At 37.8% G+C, this 19,714-nt stretch overlaps 1 protein-coding gene across 5 annotated transcripts in view; it reads right to left on the reverse strand.

Moving 5' to 3' along the window:
* The window catches only part of LOC106073086 (arrestin domain-containing protein 3-like), a 209,833-nt gene that overhangs the window by 105,276 nt on the left and 84,843 nt on the right, over nucleotides 1-19,714 (reverse strand). For all 5 annotated transcript variants that reach the window (XM_056032067.1, XM_056032066.1, XM_056032065.1 and 2 more), the window contains exon 2: nucleotides 12,424-12,557. In XM_056032067.1, the coding sequence (XP_055888042.1) occupies nucleotides 12,424-12,541 (118 nt within the window). In that variant the 5' untranslated portion in view covers nucleotides 12,542-12,557. The remainder of the gene's footprint in view (nucleotides 1-12,423; nucleotides 12,558-19,714) is intronic.

The following is a 19,714-nucleotide window of genomic DNA, read 5'->3' on the forward strand; positions in this document are numbered from 1 at the left end:
CCCCACTTGAGGGAGGCCCCAAATTAGTGTTTTTTACAATATTCAATATTACGCAAAATGCAGGGGCCCCCAAAGAGGTCCAGCCCCTCCCGGGCCCCCAAATGATGAAAAATTCTTAGCCACGCCCCTGAATATTTTTACTATTATTTTGTTTTGCATTATTGATCATCAATATTTTTAATGTAGCGTTTCTCAAACTTTGGGTCCTCTCCCGTGGGTGGGGATGGCGAGTACCTTGAATTGGGGGTTGGGGAGACGCAACTTCCTGACAAAAAGGGGTGTCATAGAGTGTGTGTGTGTGGTGTCTGGTGGTGATAAGAAGAGGTTAATCGACTGATTTGTGTTTATGCATTGAGTATGATGAAATTAGCGTAATGCAAATGTGAAACGGCAGACAATCTTGAGACCTAGATTTCGTTTAAATATCAGTATATTTCATTAATATTACATCTCTATCAAAAGTTAAATATGTGAATATTGTAATAACAGTTAGGCTATATTGAAACGTTCACATAAGAACTTTATTTTAAAGTTTATTAAGTTTATATGTTATTATAAGGCTTGTCTTCGAGTCCGAAGATTAGTGAGGAATGTTTTTCCCATGGCTGCGCAGTCCCAGATGTCACCTACATATTTTGCCACATCCAGGGCAAGCATAACCACTGTTTGCAGGTGGTCCATTTAGTTTTACTTTTCGCGTCTGCGTTTGTTCTCGGCAGCGGATTTTCTTTTGGGCTCAAATGTGTATACCGCGGCCTTCGGGAGTGAACTCCAACTGACTCGTTCTGAGGCCGCATGTAACCAGGTGCTCTCTTCTATGTCAGCCAAGGAAAGTTGACTCCTAAGCTGGTCTTTGAAGCGTTTCCGTGTGGCGCCTCTGTTATGGCGGCCACCTTTTAGCTCACAAAAAAAAAAAAGACTGTCTTTGGCATACGTTTGTCTCCCATACGGGATACGTGCCCTGCCCAGCGTAACTGACGGACCATAAGAAGTCCCTCTATACTCTATACTATCCTTACCGGTAAAAATATAAAACGCCTTTATTGGTTCAATTGTACTAGCTGTTTGTAAGCGACAAACCAACGACCAACTAACAAGGAGAGGGGGCGTCGAAAAAAAGTTTTATTTTCAGTTTAACTTATCTGAATATTAGTATAATTACATGTTTAAAAATTAAAATATATTAGATGTCATTTTATCTTCTAATAAGACCTTGTCAACTGTAGACTGCTTTTTGCGAGGCGCGTATGCACAATATGGGTCAAAACGTTTTGAAGAAAACATTTTAAAACATCTCCGCCATTGAGATTCTTCTGTATTTTTTGTCTCAGAATAGTCGAATTTCTTCCGTATATTGCAATTTATTATAGTGACGACTTATGTGTGAAAAAAAAATCCTCGATAGAGACGTCTTTACACGAAGAATATTTGTTTTTTTATTATGATGAATAGTGCGTTCTGAAAGAAAGCACATCGATATTAGCCTTTTAAAAAAATATCTCTTCTTACTAAGAGAAAAAGGTTAGAATACGCTTAGCGCCGAGTCATGCCCAGAATTAAACCACTTGCCGACTTGAGCAAAAACCTGCCGTATCTTTAATTCTATCTCCATTAAGAATTTTTTACATTGCTTAAAATGTATGTAGGCAACATTATTTTGGAAAAAGTATTGCCCATAGGCCTATTATATGTTGCAAAGTATTTGTTTTATGTAAAAATTAAACTTATAGTGTTTTATCTGATAAATTGTATTAGACCTTATAACTGAATTTTGCTATTACATAATTTCATAACATCGAACCGAGCCGAACCCGAACTTTAGACCTGACCGAACCGAACCGAACCCGAACTATACTAGTCATCGAACCGAACCGAACTCGAACTTAAATCTGACCGAACCGAACCGAACCCGAACTTTAAAAGTTGGGTTCGATTCCCATCTCTAGTACAGAGTTGTTTACAAACAAGAGGACACAACTTTGTTTATTTTGTCTGTGCTCTCAGGAACACTGCAGACGAGATCAAAGACAGTAGCAAGCAGCCGATCACGTGTTCACAGCACATCCAATTAGATTTAGAGAGCTAGAGAAAAATAAAAAAAAAGCGGTCTACAGAACAACAGCGAAACAAAATAAAATATAACTAAACAACCAAAGGGTGCAGACCGGAGAAAAACGCCCTAAAAAAAGTGGTTCAGATTTATAAGTTAAGTTTTCTTATATTCTCATAAGTAAGAAGGGAAACAACTCGTAAAAATAATTATAAGACTTACAAATAATTATAATACTTCTGTTTTGATAATTGGACCGGGTGTTTATATATATCCTATATTAGAGGCACACATGGAGGTCATGTGAAGGTCAAAATGGAGTCAAAGGTCATTGCAGAGGTTAAAGCAGAAGTCCATGTAGAGGTCATGGTAAAGTAAGTAAATTAGAAACCATTGGAAACACTTCTACATCTCTATGCAGTTAAGGAACTCTCCGGTGCTGAAACACGGTGTGTGCCTTTAGCCATTTCTTAACGAAGGAAAGCTACTGAGTTAAATACTTGATCTAGAAACATTAGTGCAGATATGTCAAACCAGTGTTTGACATTATATGGTTTTCCTATTTCTCCCCCCCCCACTCATCTATTTTTCAATCTCTTACGTTAACCCTATGTTCCACGACGTCGCTCCCACATTTTTACAAAGCTGGGATTGGCTGGGATTAACTAAAGTATAAATATCTGTAACAGTGACTCTGAGAGCTGAATTATGTCCATCTAGGTCAGTGATACACAAACATGGGCCGTATTCTGCCTGTGATGAAGTGCTTTACAGCCCTTCTTAACGTCTGCCCACACTGCACAATAACGCCACAGAGAATCGTTCCGAAGGATTCCGCGATGCACTGCTGACCGTGAGTTGAACATTTTTATAGTTCCTTGGCCAGTGTGGAGAGTATAGAAGAACTAATGAATATTCGACAGCTGCGCTGGGTTGGACACTTATCCCTCAATGGAGACAACAGCATGCCTAAGGCGGTCTTCTCTGGCGTGCTTATTTGAGGATGGAGTAACAGAGGTGCCTCCCGTAAGCGCTATAAAGATCCACTCAGACGCAATTTCACCCTCAGTGGCATAGAGGAAAGTAGCTGGCACATGGGCTGAGGGACACACATTTGAGACTCAAAGGAAAGCCGTTATAGAAGACAGGCGCAGGAGACGGAAAGAAAACTTAAGACTGCTAGCGAACAACGGCTTTGTCTACACGAAATGCGGGAAAATATGCAGGTCGCAACTGTGAAACACAGCGCCCAAACACTGCACTCATCTTTAATCTTCGGAATCGAACGCATCGCCATTAATAATGACGACAAAGGCTTGCCACCACTGACCAAGACAAATCAACTAAGTGATTATCTCCACTTATCTCCTCTTCATTCTTAGGTCTGTCCCTTTGCTCTCTCACTGTTCCCCTTTACATGACTGCACCACTGTGTACAACGAACTCATTGACGTGTACTTTAAAGTGTTCTCTCTAATGGTTTTGTTCACACTATTTCTTCCTATCATTTTCAAGTGCTTGTGCAGTGCTGTATAACATCTAGATCTGTTCTTTCCTGTTATATACAACAAAATGTAAAGAGAAACAACGCAGACAATCGCCACCGTTGGCCAGATGAGGTCATAGGGAACCAGACTTCACAGGTGAAGAAGTTTAAGGATTAGTTCTAGATATAAACACATCTGTCAGCACCCAAGGTTAATTCGCTACCTTGAACAGGAACGATTGCCAGAGGGGACACCGAGAAGAGGCATGAGCTGTAGCATAGTTTACTCCCCGTGTTCAATAATGTTCTCCACCTCTGACCGCCCTGCTCTAAACACAAGAACTCTTCAGCTGCTACCTTTGTCCCATTTCACCAGAAAGATGTAGCCATCTGGTTTGGATATCTGGGTCAGAGTTCCCATCAGACGATCTCACTTTTAGACTTAAATTTTAAAAGCTAGACTGCAGAATCTACGGCAAGCCCCTTCAACTAATCTCATTATCAACTCCTATAAACAAATAAAAATTTGATGTCCGACCCGGAAGTCACGACCCCATTTCACTGTGGACAACTTTCTTCCTACATGAAGGAAGTTATACAAATTTATCTTTGTTTCATTAAGCAAATCTTTTTATATTTCTTTGGGGTGCCCGGAGCAAAGTTTTTGAAGCTACCAGGCAAAGAAAAGCATCAAACATCTTTTATTTCATGTGAGAGAAACATCGTGAGTAAGTGAAGTCTAATGGTTCATAGACAAAGGAAGGGCTTGTCAGAATCAAACGATTGGGATGACTTTGAAATAGCAGCATCTTTACGAACAGACTTCAACAAAACGTTTTAATGTGGACATAACCAAAATTTATCACCAAAATTGCATTACTATAAGAACAAAAAAAAAAAAGAAAAAGAAAACCATGAAACAAAAGTTTTTATAAATTTAGGAGAAAAAAACAACAGGATAATGATTTGAACTAATGAAGAGCTAACAGAATATTTTTGTTAAATTCAGGCGTTGACTCACATAAACGTCTGCAAGCTAGACTGTTGTCTAGATGGTCCCCGGTTCGAACCTAACCTGCCACCATCCCTTGCCGTCCTATGGGAGTATTGAACTAGGAATGTAATCATTTTCAATTATGAAAGAACATTCAAAACATGCCCAACAAAAACAACATGGGTTGATAATGAAACTTAAAAAAAACTGTCTTAAGTGTCAGAGTTTTTATTGTATGACTTACATTATTAGCTTACGAGTAGTATATCAGCGTGCTTGTAAAATATAGCCGCGATAGAAAAAAAGGTTTATAAATTATCTGCAAGGCTCAGTACTTTGCGTTGGACAGACTTCATTTTCTGAAATGATTTTATCAACTCAATTCTTTCAGTATCGTTCAAGGCAATACCGTTCATCTGCAAGTCTTTCTTACATGTTGCACAGTTATAAAGAAAAAGTAAAGTAAAGCTCTCTTTCAGACCTTGTGATCTATATGGCAGTTGTTGTAAAGGTCATCTGTTTCTTTGGCCAACGGTTAACGAGGGTCTTATGTGGCCAGCACAACGACCAACCGCCTTTACTTTTCCCCAACTAATGTCAGGTACACATTGGAGTTGTGTGGATTATTGGTGTCCGAAAAATCCCCAAATTCTAAATCCCAGTTTTCATCGGGATTCGAACCCGGGACTCCGATTCGGAAGCCAATCATTTATCGCTCGGACACCGCGCCTCATAATCGTTATAAGCTGTTATATATTATTAAACTGTTACATCATATAGATCTAAGTTGTTTAGAATTTTTTAGCCTTACTTTTGAACTTCCGGTCGTGTGCAAATGATTGTCATATTTTTTAAAATATATTTCCCACCTATTGAACCTAGATTTATTTTTTTTGTTTAATTTAATAAGTTAAAAAAAAAACCCACAAAAGATTCAACATTCGTGCTGGACATTCCATAGAACAAGCAGACGACATCTTCAATTCATGTTAGCCACACACATTAAAATCAACGGAAACAAAATGGATCGTATTTTTAATTCTCAGACGTTGAAAATCTCTGTCAGCGAGAGCAGCCGACAGGATACAACGTTAACAGGTTCAAAGAGATTCCCGCCAGAATTTCTTACGTCTGCCTAAATGTCTAAATGTTTGTTTGATTTATTTACATTTTCTGTACAGCTACGGTGGTAGATTTCAAACCGTTTTTTTTTCTTCAAAGTAAATACTTTTTGCATTAATTTCCTTTTTTTACAATTAATAAAAGTTCAATCTAGTTCAAAACAATTTTTTTTTCTCTAAAACGAAGAATTTTTTTTTTTAATTTAAAAAGATGAAGACATTTCTCTTTTTTACTTTGTGCAGTTTGTAATGCAACGTAATTCTAACATCTTGTTTTCAATACCTTCTTGTGTGTACCATACTACCATATAATGTTTTCTAAAGTTGAGCTTAATAGGTAAACCCAAATGTTATATATTTCTGGAGATAATCATACTTGGTATGAAGTAAACTGTTGAAACTGTAACTAAAGTCTGTGCAAAAGAAAGTTGTCTGTAACTCCGAGTTGACTGAACTAGTCTTTTACCCAACGATTTGGCTGACCTCCTTAGTGATTGGTCAAGTTGCGCATAAATGTCTACTACGTAATTATGGACCTTGCTACCTGGCAAGTGGACCGGAGTTCAAATCCCGACTCGAGTTTTGTTTGTTGAGCGTCTAAAAGCAGCGCGGTAACCTCCAAGACATCCCGCCCGCCACATTTCTACATTAGGGATTGGACCATAGAACACTAAGCATGAAAGACAAGCCATACCCAGATTATTGTTTAAAAAATATAACATTGTATATAGAGGAAGGTTATGAAGATAGAATGAGTACATCGAGATTTCTTCTGATCAAATTGTATAATTTCTATCTAGTCTTGATGTGCTGTATTCTCCGTTTGCATTCCTTTCCAAAGCTAGCTTACTCTACTTGATACCAGAGTGTTAATCTCTATTCTGGTCGATGTAGTCGTACTTCTGAGATGGTCTTTAAAATGTTTCCTCTTTACCTGTTTTTTTGTTTTGCTTCTTATGATAATTACTAATACTTTTGTAGTGCTTCTATAGAATGTGCGCTTTGATCTAATCTCCTAATGTTAACCAGTTAAGGTGAAGGGAAAGACCAGGTATCTGAGAGATGGCTTCCGAGCTGCCATAGGGCGCACAGCAAACACAACAAAAACTCAAGTCAACTCTCAAATTAACATTTTCAGTTCTACATAGCGATTCGAACTAACCCCCCTCCCTCCCTTGTTAGGTAACCAAGTTTCTTATGCTCCTCAGCAAGATATCTTTAATTTCGACCATAAAAAATGTATTATCAGGCATGCGAACATCTCCACACGGGATAGATGCCCACCCAGAGAGGCAGTTGTGAAACAAACATGGCTCTATAATGTCTCTATCGAATATACTGGCCACATTTGATTTCAGCAGGACCTCGTTAGCAGTTACGTAGTGCTACCACTTGGCGCCCACGCTGGAACGCATGCAAATATTTATCCTTCAATATGATTAGGTGTTAACATTCAGAGCGAAGCTTTTGTCTGTGGAAGTAATCTCCAGATAATGAGACGTGTCAAAGTAATCTTGTCAACAACTGGTAGAGATTAACACAAGGGCCATAACGCCCGCTGAAAAATAGCCATTTTTATGGTGTCAGCAAACCCATTCTTCTTGTATCAAGCAACAACATAGAAGAAGTCTTTGTCTGGTCTGTTCATTACATAAGTCTTTGTCTGATCTGTTAATTACATAAGTCTTTGTCTGGTCTGTTCATTACATAAGTCTTTGTCTGATCTGTTCATTACATAAGTCTTTGTCTGGTGATCTCATTACATAAGTCTTTGTCTGGTGAGTTCATTACATAAGTCTTTGTCTGGTCTGTTCATTATATAAGTCTTTGTCTGGTCTGTTCATTATATAAGTCTTTGGTGTTTTCATTACATAAGTCTTTGTCTGGTGAGTTTATTACATAAGTCTTTGTCTGGTGAGTTCATTACATAAGTCTTTGTCTGGTGAGTTCATTACATAAGTCTTTGTCTGGTGAGTTCATTACATAAGTCTTTGTCTGGTGAGTTCATTACATAAGTCTTTGTCTGGTCTGTTCATTATATAAGTCTTTGTTGTTTTCATTACATAAGTCTTTGTCTGGTCTGTTCATTATATAAGTCTTTGTTGTTTTCATTACATAAGTCTTTGTCTGGTGAGTTCATTACATAAGTCTTTGTCTGGTGCAAAAGAAAGTTCTTTGTCTGGTCTGTTCATTACATAAGTCTTTGTCTGCTGTGTTCATTACATAAGTTACATACATCTTTGTCTGGTATGTTCGTTACATAAATCATTGTGATTGTCAAACTGAAATGAATGGTGTAATCATTACACAAGATAAGTCTTTGTTTGCTGTTTTCATAACATAACAGTTTATGAAATAGAAATCTTTGTCTCGGCCATTACAAAGCTATATTTGTATGTAACTTCTGCGATACTGTAATTATTAATGCCAGAGTCATGATTTTCATTTTAACAAATAACTAAAATACGTCACGAATAATAATTGAACACGATTAGCAGTCGACACTTTTGTTTACAAGACTTATATCAACTCACTCTGTCAGTCTGTCTGTCAGTCTGTCTGTCTGTCTGTCTGTCTGTCAGTCTGTCTGTCTGTCTGTCTGTCTGTCTGTCAGTCTGTCTGTCTGTCTGTCAGTCTGTCTGTCTGTCTGTCTGTCAGTCTGTCTGTCTGTCTGTCTGTCTGTCTGTCTGTCTGTCTGTCAGTCTGTCTGTCTGTCTGTCTGTCTGTCTGTCTGTCAGTCTGTCTGTCTGTCTGTCTGTCAGTCTGTCAGTCTGTCTGTCTGTCTGTCAGTCTGTCTGTCTGTCTGTCTGTCAGTCTGTCTGTCTGTCTGTCAGTCTGTCTGTCTGTCTGTCTGTCAGTCTGTCAGTCTGTCTGTCTGTCTGTCTGTCTGTCTGTCTGTCAGTCTGTCAGTCTGTCTGTCTGTCTGTCAGTCTGTCTGTCTGTCTGTCTGTCTGTCTGTCTGTCAGTCTGTCAGTCTGTCAGTCTGTCTGTCTGTCTGTCTGTCTGTCTGTCTGTCAGTCTGTCTGTCTGTCTGTCAGTCTGTCTGTCTGTCAGTCTGTCAGTCTGTCAGTCTGTCTGTCTGTCTGTCTGTCTGTCTGTCTGATTGTCTGGTAAATTATTTGTACTCGCTATTTCTCCCACACCCAAATTTTGCAAAATTATTTCTTTTACCTGACAACACAAGAATCCATTTAAAACAATAACCAATAAGTTAATTATTTTGTTTGGTATTTCGAACAAGGGAAAGAAATTGTACTTGACTGAAGTGGTGGTATAAGCTAAATTAGTCCCCCTTATAGGTCGCCGCTTCAAAGTAAGTTTTTAACAAATAATAGATAACTATACACTCTTCTATTTTCATTGGCGTTTTGCTAGCAGGGTGATTAGTATGTCGGCTTGAGGAGGCTTGTGCCATCAGTTCGAATTCAGATTGTTCCTTTTTTTAAATAAATGCTTTTAAAAAGCGAGTACGGTTAAAAAAAATCACCTCCCTCCCCCCAAAATTTGCACAACTGGTCCTGATAAGTGATAGGGTCATAGCGTATTGAGAAAGCTAAAAGCATGGAATAACACTAAACACAAAAAATTGGTATTAAATAAGGAAGAAGAAGACAGTTCAGTACAAAATGTTTCAATGTCATCCATGTTTGAATTTGGACGCAATTAAATAACACACATCTAACTAAACCTACAACACTTGCATGACATGACCCAGAACACATTTACTCAGCTACACATGTGTAGGCCTATACAATGTGCATGACATGACCCAGAACATATTAGCTCAGCTACACATGTGTAAACCTATACAATGTGCATGGCATGACCCAGAACACATAAACTCAGCTACACATGTGTAGGCCTATACAATGTGCATGACATGACCCAGAACACATTAACTCAGCTACTCATACGTACGCCTATGCAATACATTCATTCTACAACACTGGACATAAAAACGTTTTTGTAGAAAAAAAAATTCGCCGGCCATAAAAACAACCCATCGGTCAGCATTTATTGACAAATGAATCCATGCAAAGGCTGCTAAGAATAACTCATGTCTGATAGCCTAAATAACACACACACAGAAACAACTCAGATAAGAACTGAACAAGACAATAAATGCATCTCGCATGTACAAATATATCTCTAAATTTATTAGATCTGTAGAACTCTATTATTTTTGTATGAGAGCCAATGAAATCCAATGTCCAAAACCCTCTGAAATCTGATTTAAAAAAAAATCGATTTTTTTTCCTTTACTAGATCTAGAATTACAGGCAATCAGAATGATCCACTGTCTACCAGACAATTTCATTATTCTCAAAATATAGGACATGTTTTTTTTTCATTCTTCCAATATCAAGTTGAATGTTGCCATGACAACGAGGCATAAAAACCCTCGTGACTTACAATGACACTTTGTTCTCATTTTGTGTTTCACTTTGTTTTCATACAACTTTTTATTTTTTCGAAATTATTGGGATTGTTTCGCTAATCATTGGAGCAAGTCGATAATTTCTACGTCGTAGACAAATGTCTTCTGTTTTTGTTAATTAATATCCAATGCTAATGTGTAGACTACAGGCAAGTTTATTATGTAGCTATTGTGTAAGAAACATAAAATAGAAATATTTGTATAAAGCTTATATCAACTCACTTTGTCTGTCTGTTCCATCTGGTCGACAGTGTCTTCACGTTATTTAACCTCCCACGCCATTACAAGGATCAAGTTGAAACTTTACACAAATATTTATTGTACAAAACAAAACATAAATGGATTTTAACAATTGAACAACTTAGTCAATCAGTAACTGTTAATTAATTATTTTGTTTGATACCAGCAATGGAAATTAATACTTCAGTATTAAGATATATGGCTAAATATGTGGGGGTTTGTCCCATTAGATAATTATACAATTGATTTCTTCCATACCCCTTTTCGGATCACGCCGAAAAAAAAATTTGCCCAACTGGTCCTGATAAGTGATAGGGTCATAGTGTATTGAGAAAGATAAAATTATGGAATAGCACTAAACAAAAACAATAGGTGTGTGTGTGGGGGGGGGTACCTAGCAAAATATGACTCAATTAAAACAATTAACCAATCAGTCAATTAATTATTGGAAATTAATTATTTATTTGATATCGTAAAAGGGAAATAAATAATACATTACTGATAGATATAATTGTAAATGTGAAGTTCTTCCTCTAAGATAATCTGTAAATATTTTGCTTGCTATTATATTTCCTGGCAGATGATCTGCTCTTAGTTTTGTGGGCTTCGTGACTGAGTAGCAGAACCCACATCTAGAATAAATAGTTCGAATCCTGATCTAGACACGGAAATGTGTATAACAAAATTGAAGTGAAATTCAATTGTTTGCTCAGCAAGGAAACCTTCTCCCAGGTACCCCCCCCCTCACATGTCTGTAAAAGAGATGAAACCAAAGCGGACCGAGCATCCTTTATGAATAGAAAAGACGCGCTTTACAAAAGTTGTTAGAAATCAACTTCAAAGCTGGCAATCAAGATACACCGCAATACATAAGGGTCTTGGTATGAAATAAAATTGTAGCAAATGTTTAGTAGAATGTAGCTTTGAACGATTCTTATTGACAGTGTTAGTATTAGGAAGGTAGAGCAGAGCCATTTAGAAGGCTTTCGGCATAAACATAGAGACCACAAATGTTAAAACGGATTCAATGTTACGCACGTAACAAAAGTTACAAGACAAATGACAAGACAAGTGACAAGACAAGTGACAAGACAAGTGACAAGAGTGACAAGTGGGAAGACAAGGGGTAAGAGTGATAAGTAACAACACTAAAAGTGACAAGACAAGTGACAAGAGTGACAAGTGGGAAGACAAGGGGTAAGAGTGATAAGTAACAACACTAAAAGTGACAAGACAAGTGACAAGAGTGACAAGTGGGAAGACAAGGGGTAAGAGTGATAAGTAACAACACTAAAAGTGACAAGACAAGTGACAAGAGTGACAAGTGGGAAGACAAGGGGTAAGAGTGATAAGTAACAACACTAAAAGTGACAAGACAAGTGACAAGAGTGACAAGTGGGAAGACAAGGGGTAAGAGTGATAAGTAACAACACTAAAAGTGACAAGACAAGTGACAAGAGTGACAAGTGGGAAGACAAGGGGTAAGAGTGATAAGTAACAACACTAAAAGTGACAAGACAAGTGACAAAACAAGTGACAAAACAAGTGACAAGACAAGTGACAAGACAAGTGACAAGACAAGTGACAAGACAAGTGACAAAACAAGTGACAAGACAAGTGACAAGACAAGTGACAAGACAAGTGACAAGACAAGTGACAAAACAAGTGACAAAACAAGTGACAAAACAAGAAATAAGACAAGTGACAAGACAAGTGACAAGAGTGACAAGTGGGAAGACAAGGGGTAAGAGTGATAAGTAACAACACTAAAAGTGACAAGACAAGTGACAAAACAAGTGACAAAACAAGTGACAAAACAAGAAATAAGACAAGTGACAAGACAAGTGACAAGACAAGTGACAAGACAAGTGACAAGACAAGTGACAAGACAAGTGACAAGACAAGTGACAAGACAAGTGACAAAACAAGTGACAAGACAAGTGACAAGACAAGTGACAAGACAAGTGACAAGACAAGTGACAAAACAAGTGACAATGTTATTCAATGTTCTTCCCATTATTTGACTATCTGACAGTACAAAACGTTTACAGTGTCAACATTTCGGTGGGGCCCAAAACACAGGCAGTCACTTACTAGACACGTAGACAGGTTCCTTGACTACTAGCCAGCCGTAGCCGTAGACAGTTTCTCCAGCAAAGTAGGTCGCCGCTGGATTGTTAAAAACTATCTGGAACTTCTCGATCTTCTCCATAGAGGCACATTTGTTCCTGGAACAGACAAGACAGGAGACGTGAGACATGAGACATGAGATGTGAGACATGAGATGTGAGACATGAGACGTGAGATGTGAGACATGAGATGTGAGACATGAGACGTGAGAAATGAGATGTGAGACATGAGACATGAGACATGAGATGTGAGACATGAGACATGAGACATGAGATGTGAGACATGAGACATGAGATGTGAGATGTGAGACATGAGACATGAGACATGAGATGTGAGACATGAGACATGAGACATGAGACATGAGATGTGAGACATGAGACATGAGATGTGAGACATGAGACATGAGATGTGAGACATGAGACATGAGATGTGAGACATGAGACATGAGATGTGAGACATGAGACATGAGATGTGAGACATGAGACATGAGACGTGAGACATGAGACATGAGACGTGAGACATGAGACGTGAGACATGAGATGTGAGACATGAGACATGAGATGTGAGACATGAGACATGAGATGTGAGACATGAGACATGAGACATGAGACGTGAGACATGAGATGTGAGACATGAGACATGAGACGTGAGATGTGAGACATGAGACATGAGATGTGAGACATGAGACATGAGATGTGAGACATGAGACATGAGATGTGAGACATGAGACATGAGACATGAGATGTGAGACATGAGACATGAGACATGAGACGTGAGATGTGAGACATGAGACATGAGATGTGAGACATGAGACATGAGATGTGAGACATGAGACATGAGATGTGAGACATGAGACATGAGACATGAGATGTGAGACATGAGACATGAGATGTGAGACGTGAGACATGAGACATGAGATGTGAGACATGAGATGTGAGACATGAGACATGAGACGTGAGATGTGAGACATGAGACATGAGATGTGAGACATGAGACGTGAGACATGAGATGTGAGACATGAGACGTGAGACATGAGATGTGAGACATGAGACGTGAGACATGAGATGTGAGACATGAGACGTGAGACATGAGATGTGATACATGAGACATGAGATGTGAGACTTAAGAGACATGAGACATGAGATGTGAGACTTAAGAGACATGAGACATGAGATGTGAGACTTAAGAGACATGAGACATGAGATGTGAGACTTAAGAGACATGAGACATGAGATGTGAGACTTAAGAGACATGAGACATGAGATGTGAGACTTAAGAGACATGAGACATGAGATGTGAGACTTAAGAGACATGAGACATGAGATGTGAGACTTAAGAGACATGAGATGTGAGACTTAAGACATGAGACATGAGATGTGAGACTTAAGACATGAGACATGAGATGTGAGACTTAAGACATGAGACATGAGATGTGAGACTTAAGACATGAGACATGAGATGTGAGACTTAAGACATGAGACATGAGATGTGAGACTTAAGACATGAGATGTGAGATTTAAGACATGAGACATGAGATGTGAGATTTAAGACATGAAACATGAGATGTGAGACTTAAGACATAAGACATGAGATGTGAGATTTAAGACATGAGACATGAGATGTGAGACTTAAGACATGAGACATGAGATGTGAGACTTAAGACATAAGACATGAGATGTGAGATTTAAGACATGAGACATGAGATGTGAGATTTAAGACATGAGACATGAGATGTGAGACTTAAGACATAAGACATGAGATGTGAGATTTAAGACATGAGACATGAGATGTGAGACTTAAGACATGAGACATGAGATGTGAGACTTAAGACATAAGACATGAGATGTGAGATTTAAGACATGAGACATGAGATGTGAGACTGAACTAAACCGCTGTAGGCATATTATATTTTTACTTGTTAAACTTACATTTGAATAACTTCTTTGTAAGCAATACTAAATATAACTTTTATTATGACACATTTTAAACTTGATGAAATAAAATAAATATAGTCATAATATAATCATGGTATTTTGAACAAAGTCTAAATAACTATACGTCTTTTCACTTGACAATCAGGAATCGTCTGTGCCAGTCTGTGGCCTAACCAAGACATCTGACGACAATGCCGATTACCTTCCATCATTCACACTGCATAACCACTAACCAATCGCTAACCTCTTACCACGGTTACCATAGAAATACACACACACACACACACACACACATATATATATATATATATATATATATATGTCTGTGGCATTTTACGTCTCGAGAGACGATCTTTGCAACTTCTTGTGTGACTAAAGAGGCCAATCCTTGATACAGAGCTGCGATCGCATGTTGGGCATATGTAATCGCCAGGCGCCGTTGTATTTTCACCCTTCTTTCTGCTTCTGTTGTGTATGGCATCTGCAATCCGTGACCCTTAATTTCTGCTCTCTCTCCATGTTATAACATTAATCCATACAGTTTTATCATTTGTTAGAATTTAGTCAAAATAAAGTAACAAAAAATGTGACATAAATATATTTTCTGACTTTGTGTATCTGTTGCTAATTTTAACAGACAACGTTTATTTGTATTTTCAAAAGACTTACGATTCACATCTCATGTACATATTTTATAACAAAGACTTTATAACAACAAGATTAATAGAAACAACCCTTTAGTACTCTATTCCTATATCACAATAATTACAGTAAAGTAAAACGGTACAGTCAAAGACTCAAAGGCAATCAAGCTTTATCATTATAGGAACATATTGTATAGACCGAGATATGATTGTGATAGTTTGATATTCCTTCTGAAAATATCGAATGACCTTTAAAGCTGCATTGCTTATTAAACAGACGACGCACAAGCAGACCCATAGGTAAAAATGAATACTCTACTTTTTAAACAGTTTTGTTGTTGTTATCTTTTTCCCCTTAAATATAGGCTAATAAGATTATTTCTGTGTGGTTCGTTGAATCTCGTACTTAGGAATTTAGCAAGCCTACACAAAATTAACAGGGGACACAAACTGACTACAACCAAGGCCATTATTTATAGAAGGCCTGAGCACTGACCTGCAACGTCACAACCTGTGCGCATTTTAGACCAATAGCTCGTTGCCACGTCAGAGGTATGTACGACGTGGCAACGAGCTATTGGTCTAAACTGCTAACAGATTGTGACGTTGCAGGTCAGAGTTGAGGCCTTCTATAAGGAATGACCTCGATACAACTCAACCCTGACATAGTTCTAGATACATTTTGTCACTGACTTATAAACTACACGACTTTATATAAAACTTTAGATAAAGTAACTATTCCCCCCCCCCCGCGTTTTTATCAAAGTGTATTCTTTATAGATGTATTAATTCCACTCCCTTTTAACCCTTTTATGTATTCAATAGCATGTACAATTTGTTTCCTTTATTACATAACTTCTTACATACCATTTACTTAGGTAGCCGAGCCCCTTACCTGAACCACTTACCGTGGTACGCATTCCCGAATGTGTAGAAATGTTTGTGTGAAAGTGTTCTCACTTCTCAGAACGTACACAGACCGTGTAATGCAAAGAATGTTTTGGGCCTTTTCCCTACAGCACTGAGTGCCACCAAATAGTTGTTAGCTCATTAATTCCTAGATCTATATGAGAACAGTGGAGCGGGGAAGGGGGAGGGGGTGGAGACAATTGGTTTGTCAAGTTTGAGCATGAGCTAGGTATGTGCATAACTTGTAGAGAACTCAGGAGTATAGCTGGAAGTGGTTCTCAAAGCAGCCTGGTGACTATCTCCATGTTCACAAAAACTCTTCATTCAGATACGAACCCCCAACAGTCTCCGATAAAATTGAGGCTCTATCAGGAGCATAATCTACAGATTTGTGGGCCTAAAGAGATATAAGACGTTACGTCATTGTGATGTCTACGAAATCCCATGGCATGCTACTTGTCACGTGTTTATTATGTTTATTTAACTGGCAGATCTTGATGCTATAAACTTGTGACATATGCGGGTTCGGAGGTGCCTTGATTATAGTTCAAACACTTTAACAAGTAATGAAGTAACAAAGTGCTGATATGTTTTCTTTAGTTTTAATTATTTAAAACTTGAACTTGAAACAATAAATGTATGTACAAAGATATATATAACAGATACAGGATTCAGTGAAATGTTCAATAAAATGAGTAAATATTTACTTTAAAAACTAGTGACTACTAAGTCTAACTTTCTAGCTCTCTCTCCCGTCACAAGCTAACAGTCCGCCTTTTATATCTTTCTTTAGGATAAAGAACAGTGACAATTCAATACCCATCCTTGACTCCTTGACCCGTTTACATTTAATTTTCCTTTTAATTGTTTTTGTAATTTAACCTACGTTAATTATGTCTCCCTGCTGTAGCCTTGAACTAAGCTTTAATCGACGTCTTTCTGGCATTAAAGCGTGAGTGCGCTGACCTGATTTGAAATAGGTACAATGTCCTCATTTTGTGAACAATGAGGTGTCGCTAGGAACTGTGTTTGTAATTTAACCTACGTTAATTATGTCTCCCTGCTGTAGTCTTGAGCTAAGTTTTAATCGGCATCTTTCTGGCATTTAAGCGTGGGTACGCTGACCTGATTTGAGATAGGTACAATGTCCTCATTTGTAAACAATGAGGTGTCACTAGGGACGTGACATATACCCCAAGTTACAAAGTCCTAGTATACTCCTGATTTGTTTCTTTGTCTTAGGCACTTGAATGTCTAATATTCTCTTGATGATGTCATCTTGAGGTTTTAAAGAGTTGTAGCTTACTTTGTAACCTAAAAATGTTACTTCATTCATGGCTAGTTCCATTTTGCTTGGTTTGATAGTGAAGCCATGCTGTCTTAGTTCATGAAAGATTTCTTTTAGTCCTTGCAAATGTTCTTCCCAAGATTTGTGAAAGATACATATGTCGTCTATATATGAAACAGTATCTTTTCTTTGTCCGAATAGTCGGTGTATTGCTCTGTTGAATGTGCTACTTGCATTGACTAAACCAAATGGCATGTAGTTAAATTGGAATAGTCCAAATGCAGTAGTGAAAGCTGTGTATGGTTTACATTGTTCTTTCATTGGAATTTGGTAATATCCCCTTGAAAGATCTATTTTTGTAAAAAATTTTGCTTCAGCAAACTGTGTCATGAGATCTTCTGGATTTGGCATAGGGTAAGAGTCTAGGCAAGTAATTTTGTTGAGTTGCCTAAAGTCTACACACATTCTAGGTGTTGTAGCATTGTGTCGTTTCACAAGTACGATAGGTGCTACGTAGGGCGAATTTGAATGTTCAATTATGCCTTGTTGTAGTAATTGGTTGATTTCTTTTTGTAGAAAGTCTCTATAATGTATTGGAACTGGATATGGTCTTTGTTTTGTTGGTTTGTCGCTAGTCAAATTGATCTCATGTTCAATAACTGATGTTTTGCCTGGAACGTCGGTAAAAATTGCTGAGTAATTCTTTAGTATTTCTGATACGTCTTGCTTTCTTTGACATGATAAATTGTTCAATTTTATGTCTTTCCATGATTCTGTTTGTGTTGATATTGGATTCGGGAGTATGAGTTCTTGTGTATCATTTGAATCACTTTCTTGAAGAATAGTCAAACATGTAATTGTGTCTTGCACTGTTTCATTTTCTTGCATTTCTTCATTATATTTATGTAGCATATTGATGTGATAGACTTTCTTTTTGTTGTTTATTTCAATTTCATAGTCTACGTCTGTGACTTTCTTGGTAACTAAAAATGGTCCTTGCCATTGAATAAAAAACTTGTTCTTTTTATCTGGCAATAATAGTCTCACTTTATCTCCTGGTTCTAATTTTCTCAAAGTTCTGCTTTCGTTTACTCGTCTTTGGGTAGCTATGTTGGCTTTTGCTGTTTCTTGTTTAGCTTTTTGACATGCTTGAATGACCATATTTCGAGTGTCTATGACATGTTGAAATGCTGTTTTTGTTGCTGTTGCATTCTGTCTTGGTGCCATTAATGATTCTTTTAGTGCTGCCATAGGTCCTCTCGGATTTGCGCCGTAGAGCATTTCAAATGGAGAAAAACCTGTAGTTTCTTGTTGACTTTCTCGGTAAGCAAAAAGTGCTGCTGGTATTAAAAGATCCCAATTTTGTGGGTTGTCATTTGCTATTTTTGATATGATTTGCTTCAAACTAGAATTCATACGTTCGCAGAGCCCGTTACTCTGTGGGTGGTAGGCCGTTGTAAATTTCATCTTTATTTTGTACATGTCCATGTCCAATGCTTTCGTGATTTCCGCTGTAAATTGTCCCCCTCGGTCACTTAGTATCACCTCTGGTAGTCCGGTTCTGGAGAAAATTTCTGACAAAGCTCTGGTAATGTCAATAGCTGTTATGTTGACTAATGGTATTGCTTCTGGCCATCTTGTACATGTATCAACTAAAGTAAGTATGTATTTATGCTTTCTTGCTGATTCAATTGGTATGGGTCCAATAATGTCAATGGCGACTTTCTGGAATGGTTTGTCTGTGAGTTCTACAGTTTGAATTGGTGCTTGAGTGTGTCTACCTTTAGGTCCTTTCATTTGACAAATATGACATGTACTGACGAACTTCTTTACATCTTTCGTTATGCTTGGCCAATAGAAAGGTTGTAGAATTCTTTTCTTTGTTCTGGATACAGCCATATGTCCAGAAAAAGGTTTGCTGTGTCCTGATTCAATTATTGTCTTTCTGTATGTTTGTGGTACGACTATTTGTTCAATGATTTCATTTTTGTTTTTGCTTCGTTTCATTAGCATTCCGTTGTCAAGATATGGTTCATTGTTTGATTCTGGATTTATATTGGTCTGAGCTTTCTTGTATAGTCTTGATAAAGTAGGATCTTTCTTTTGTTCTTCTTTAAATTCTTCATTGTTGAATTCAGGCGGGATGTTTGAATTGCTAGTCATTTCATTTTGATTAGTGGTTTCTTGGTCTGTAGTTTCTTTGGTTGCGTTGTCATTTTGTTGATTTGAGTTTGATTCATTCTGTAGATTTTCTGATTCAATGTTTTCTTTTGTCATTGATCTTGTAATGACTGCATTACATTCTTGGCTTACTTTTATGGCTTTCGACCAGTCTTGTAGGTCTCGTTGAGTGCAATCACGAACTCCTTTAATGTTGCCAATCAACAGATTTACAGGTAAATTGTCTGATACTAGTGCTTCTACATCACCACTGTAGAAAGGTGTTGTAATGTTAATTTCTGCTACAGGTAGATTGCTGA

This window comes from Biomphalaria glabrata, chromosome 6 (genome assembly GCF_947242115.1).
Source record: "Biomphalaria glabrata chromosome 6, xgBioGlab47.1, whole genome shotgun sequence".
In the NCBI taxonomy this organism is placed as follows: domain Eukaryota; kingdom Metazoa; phylum Mollusca; class Gastropoda; family Planorbidae; genus Biomphalaria; species Biomphalaria glabrata.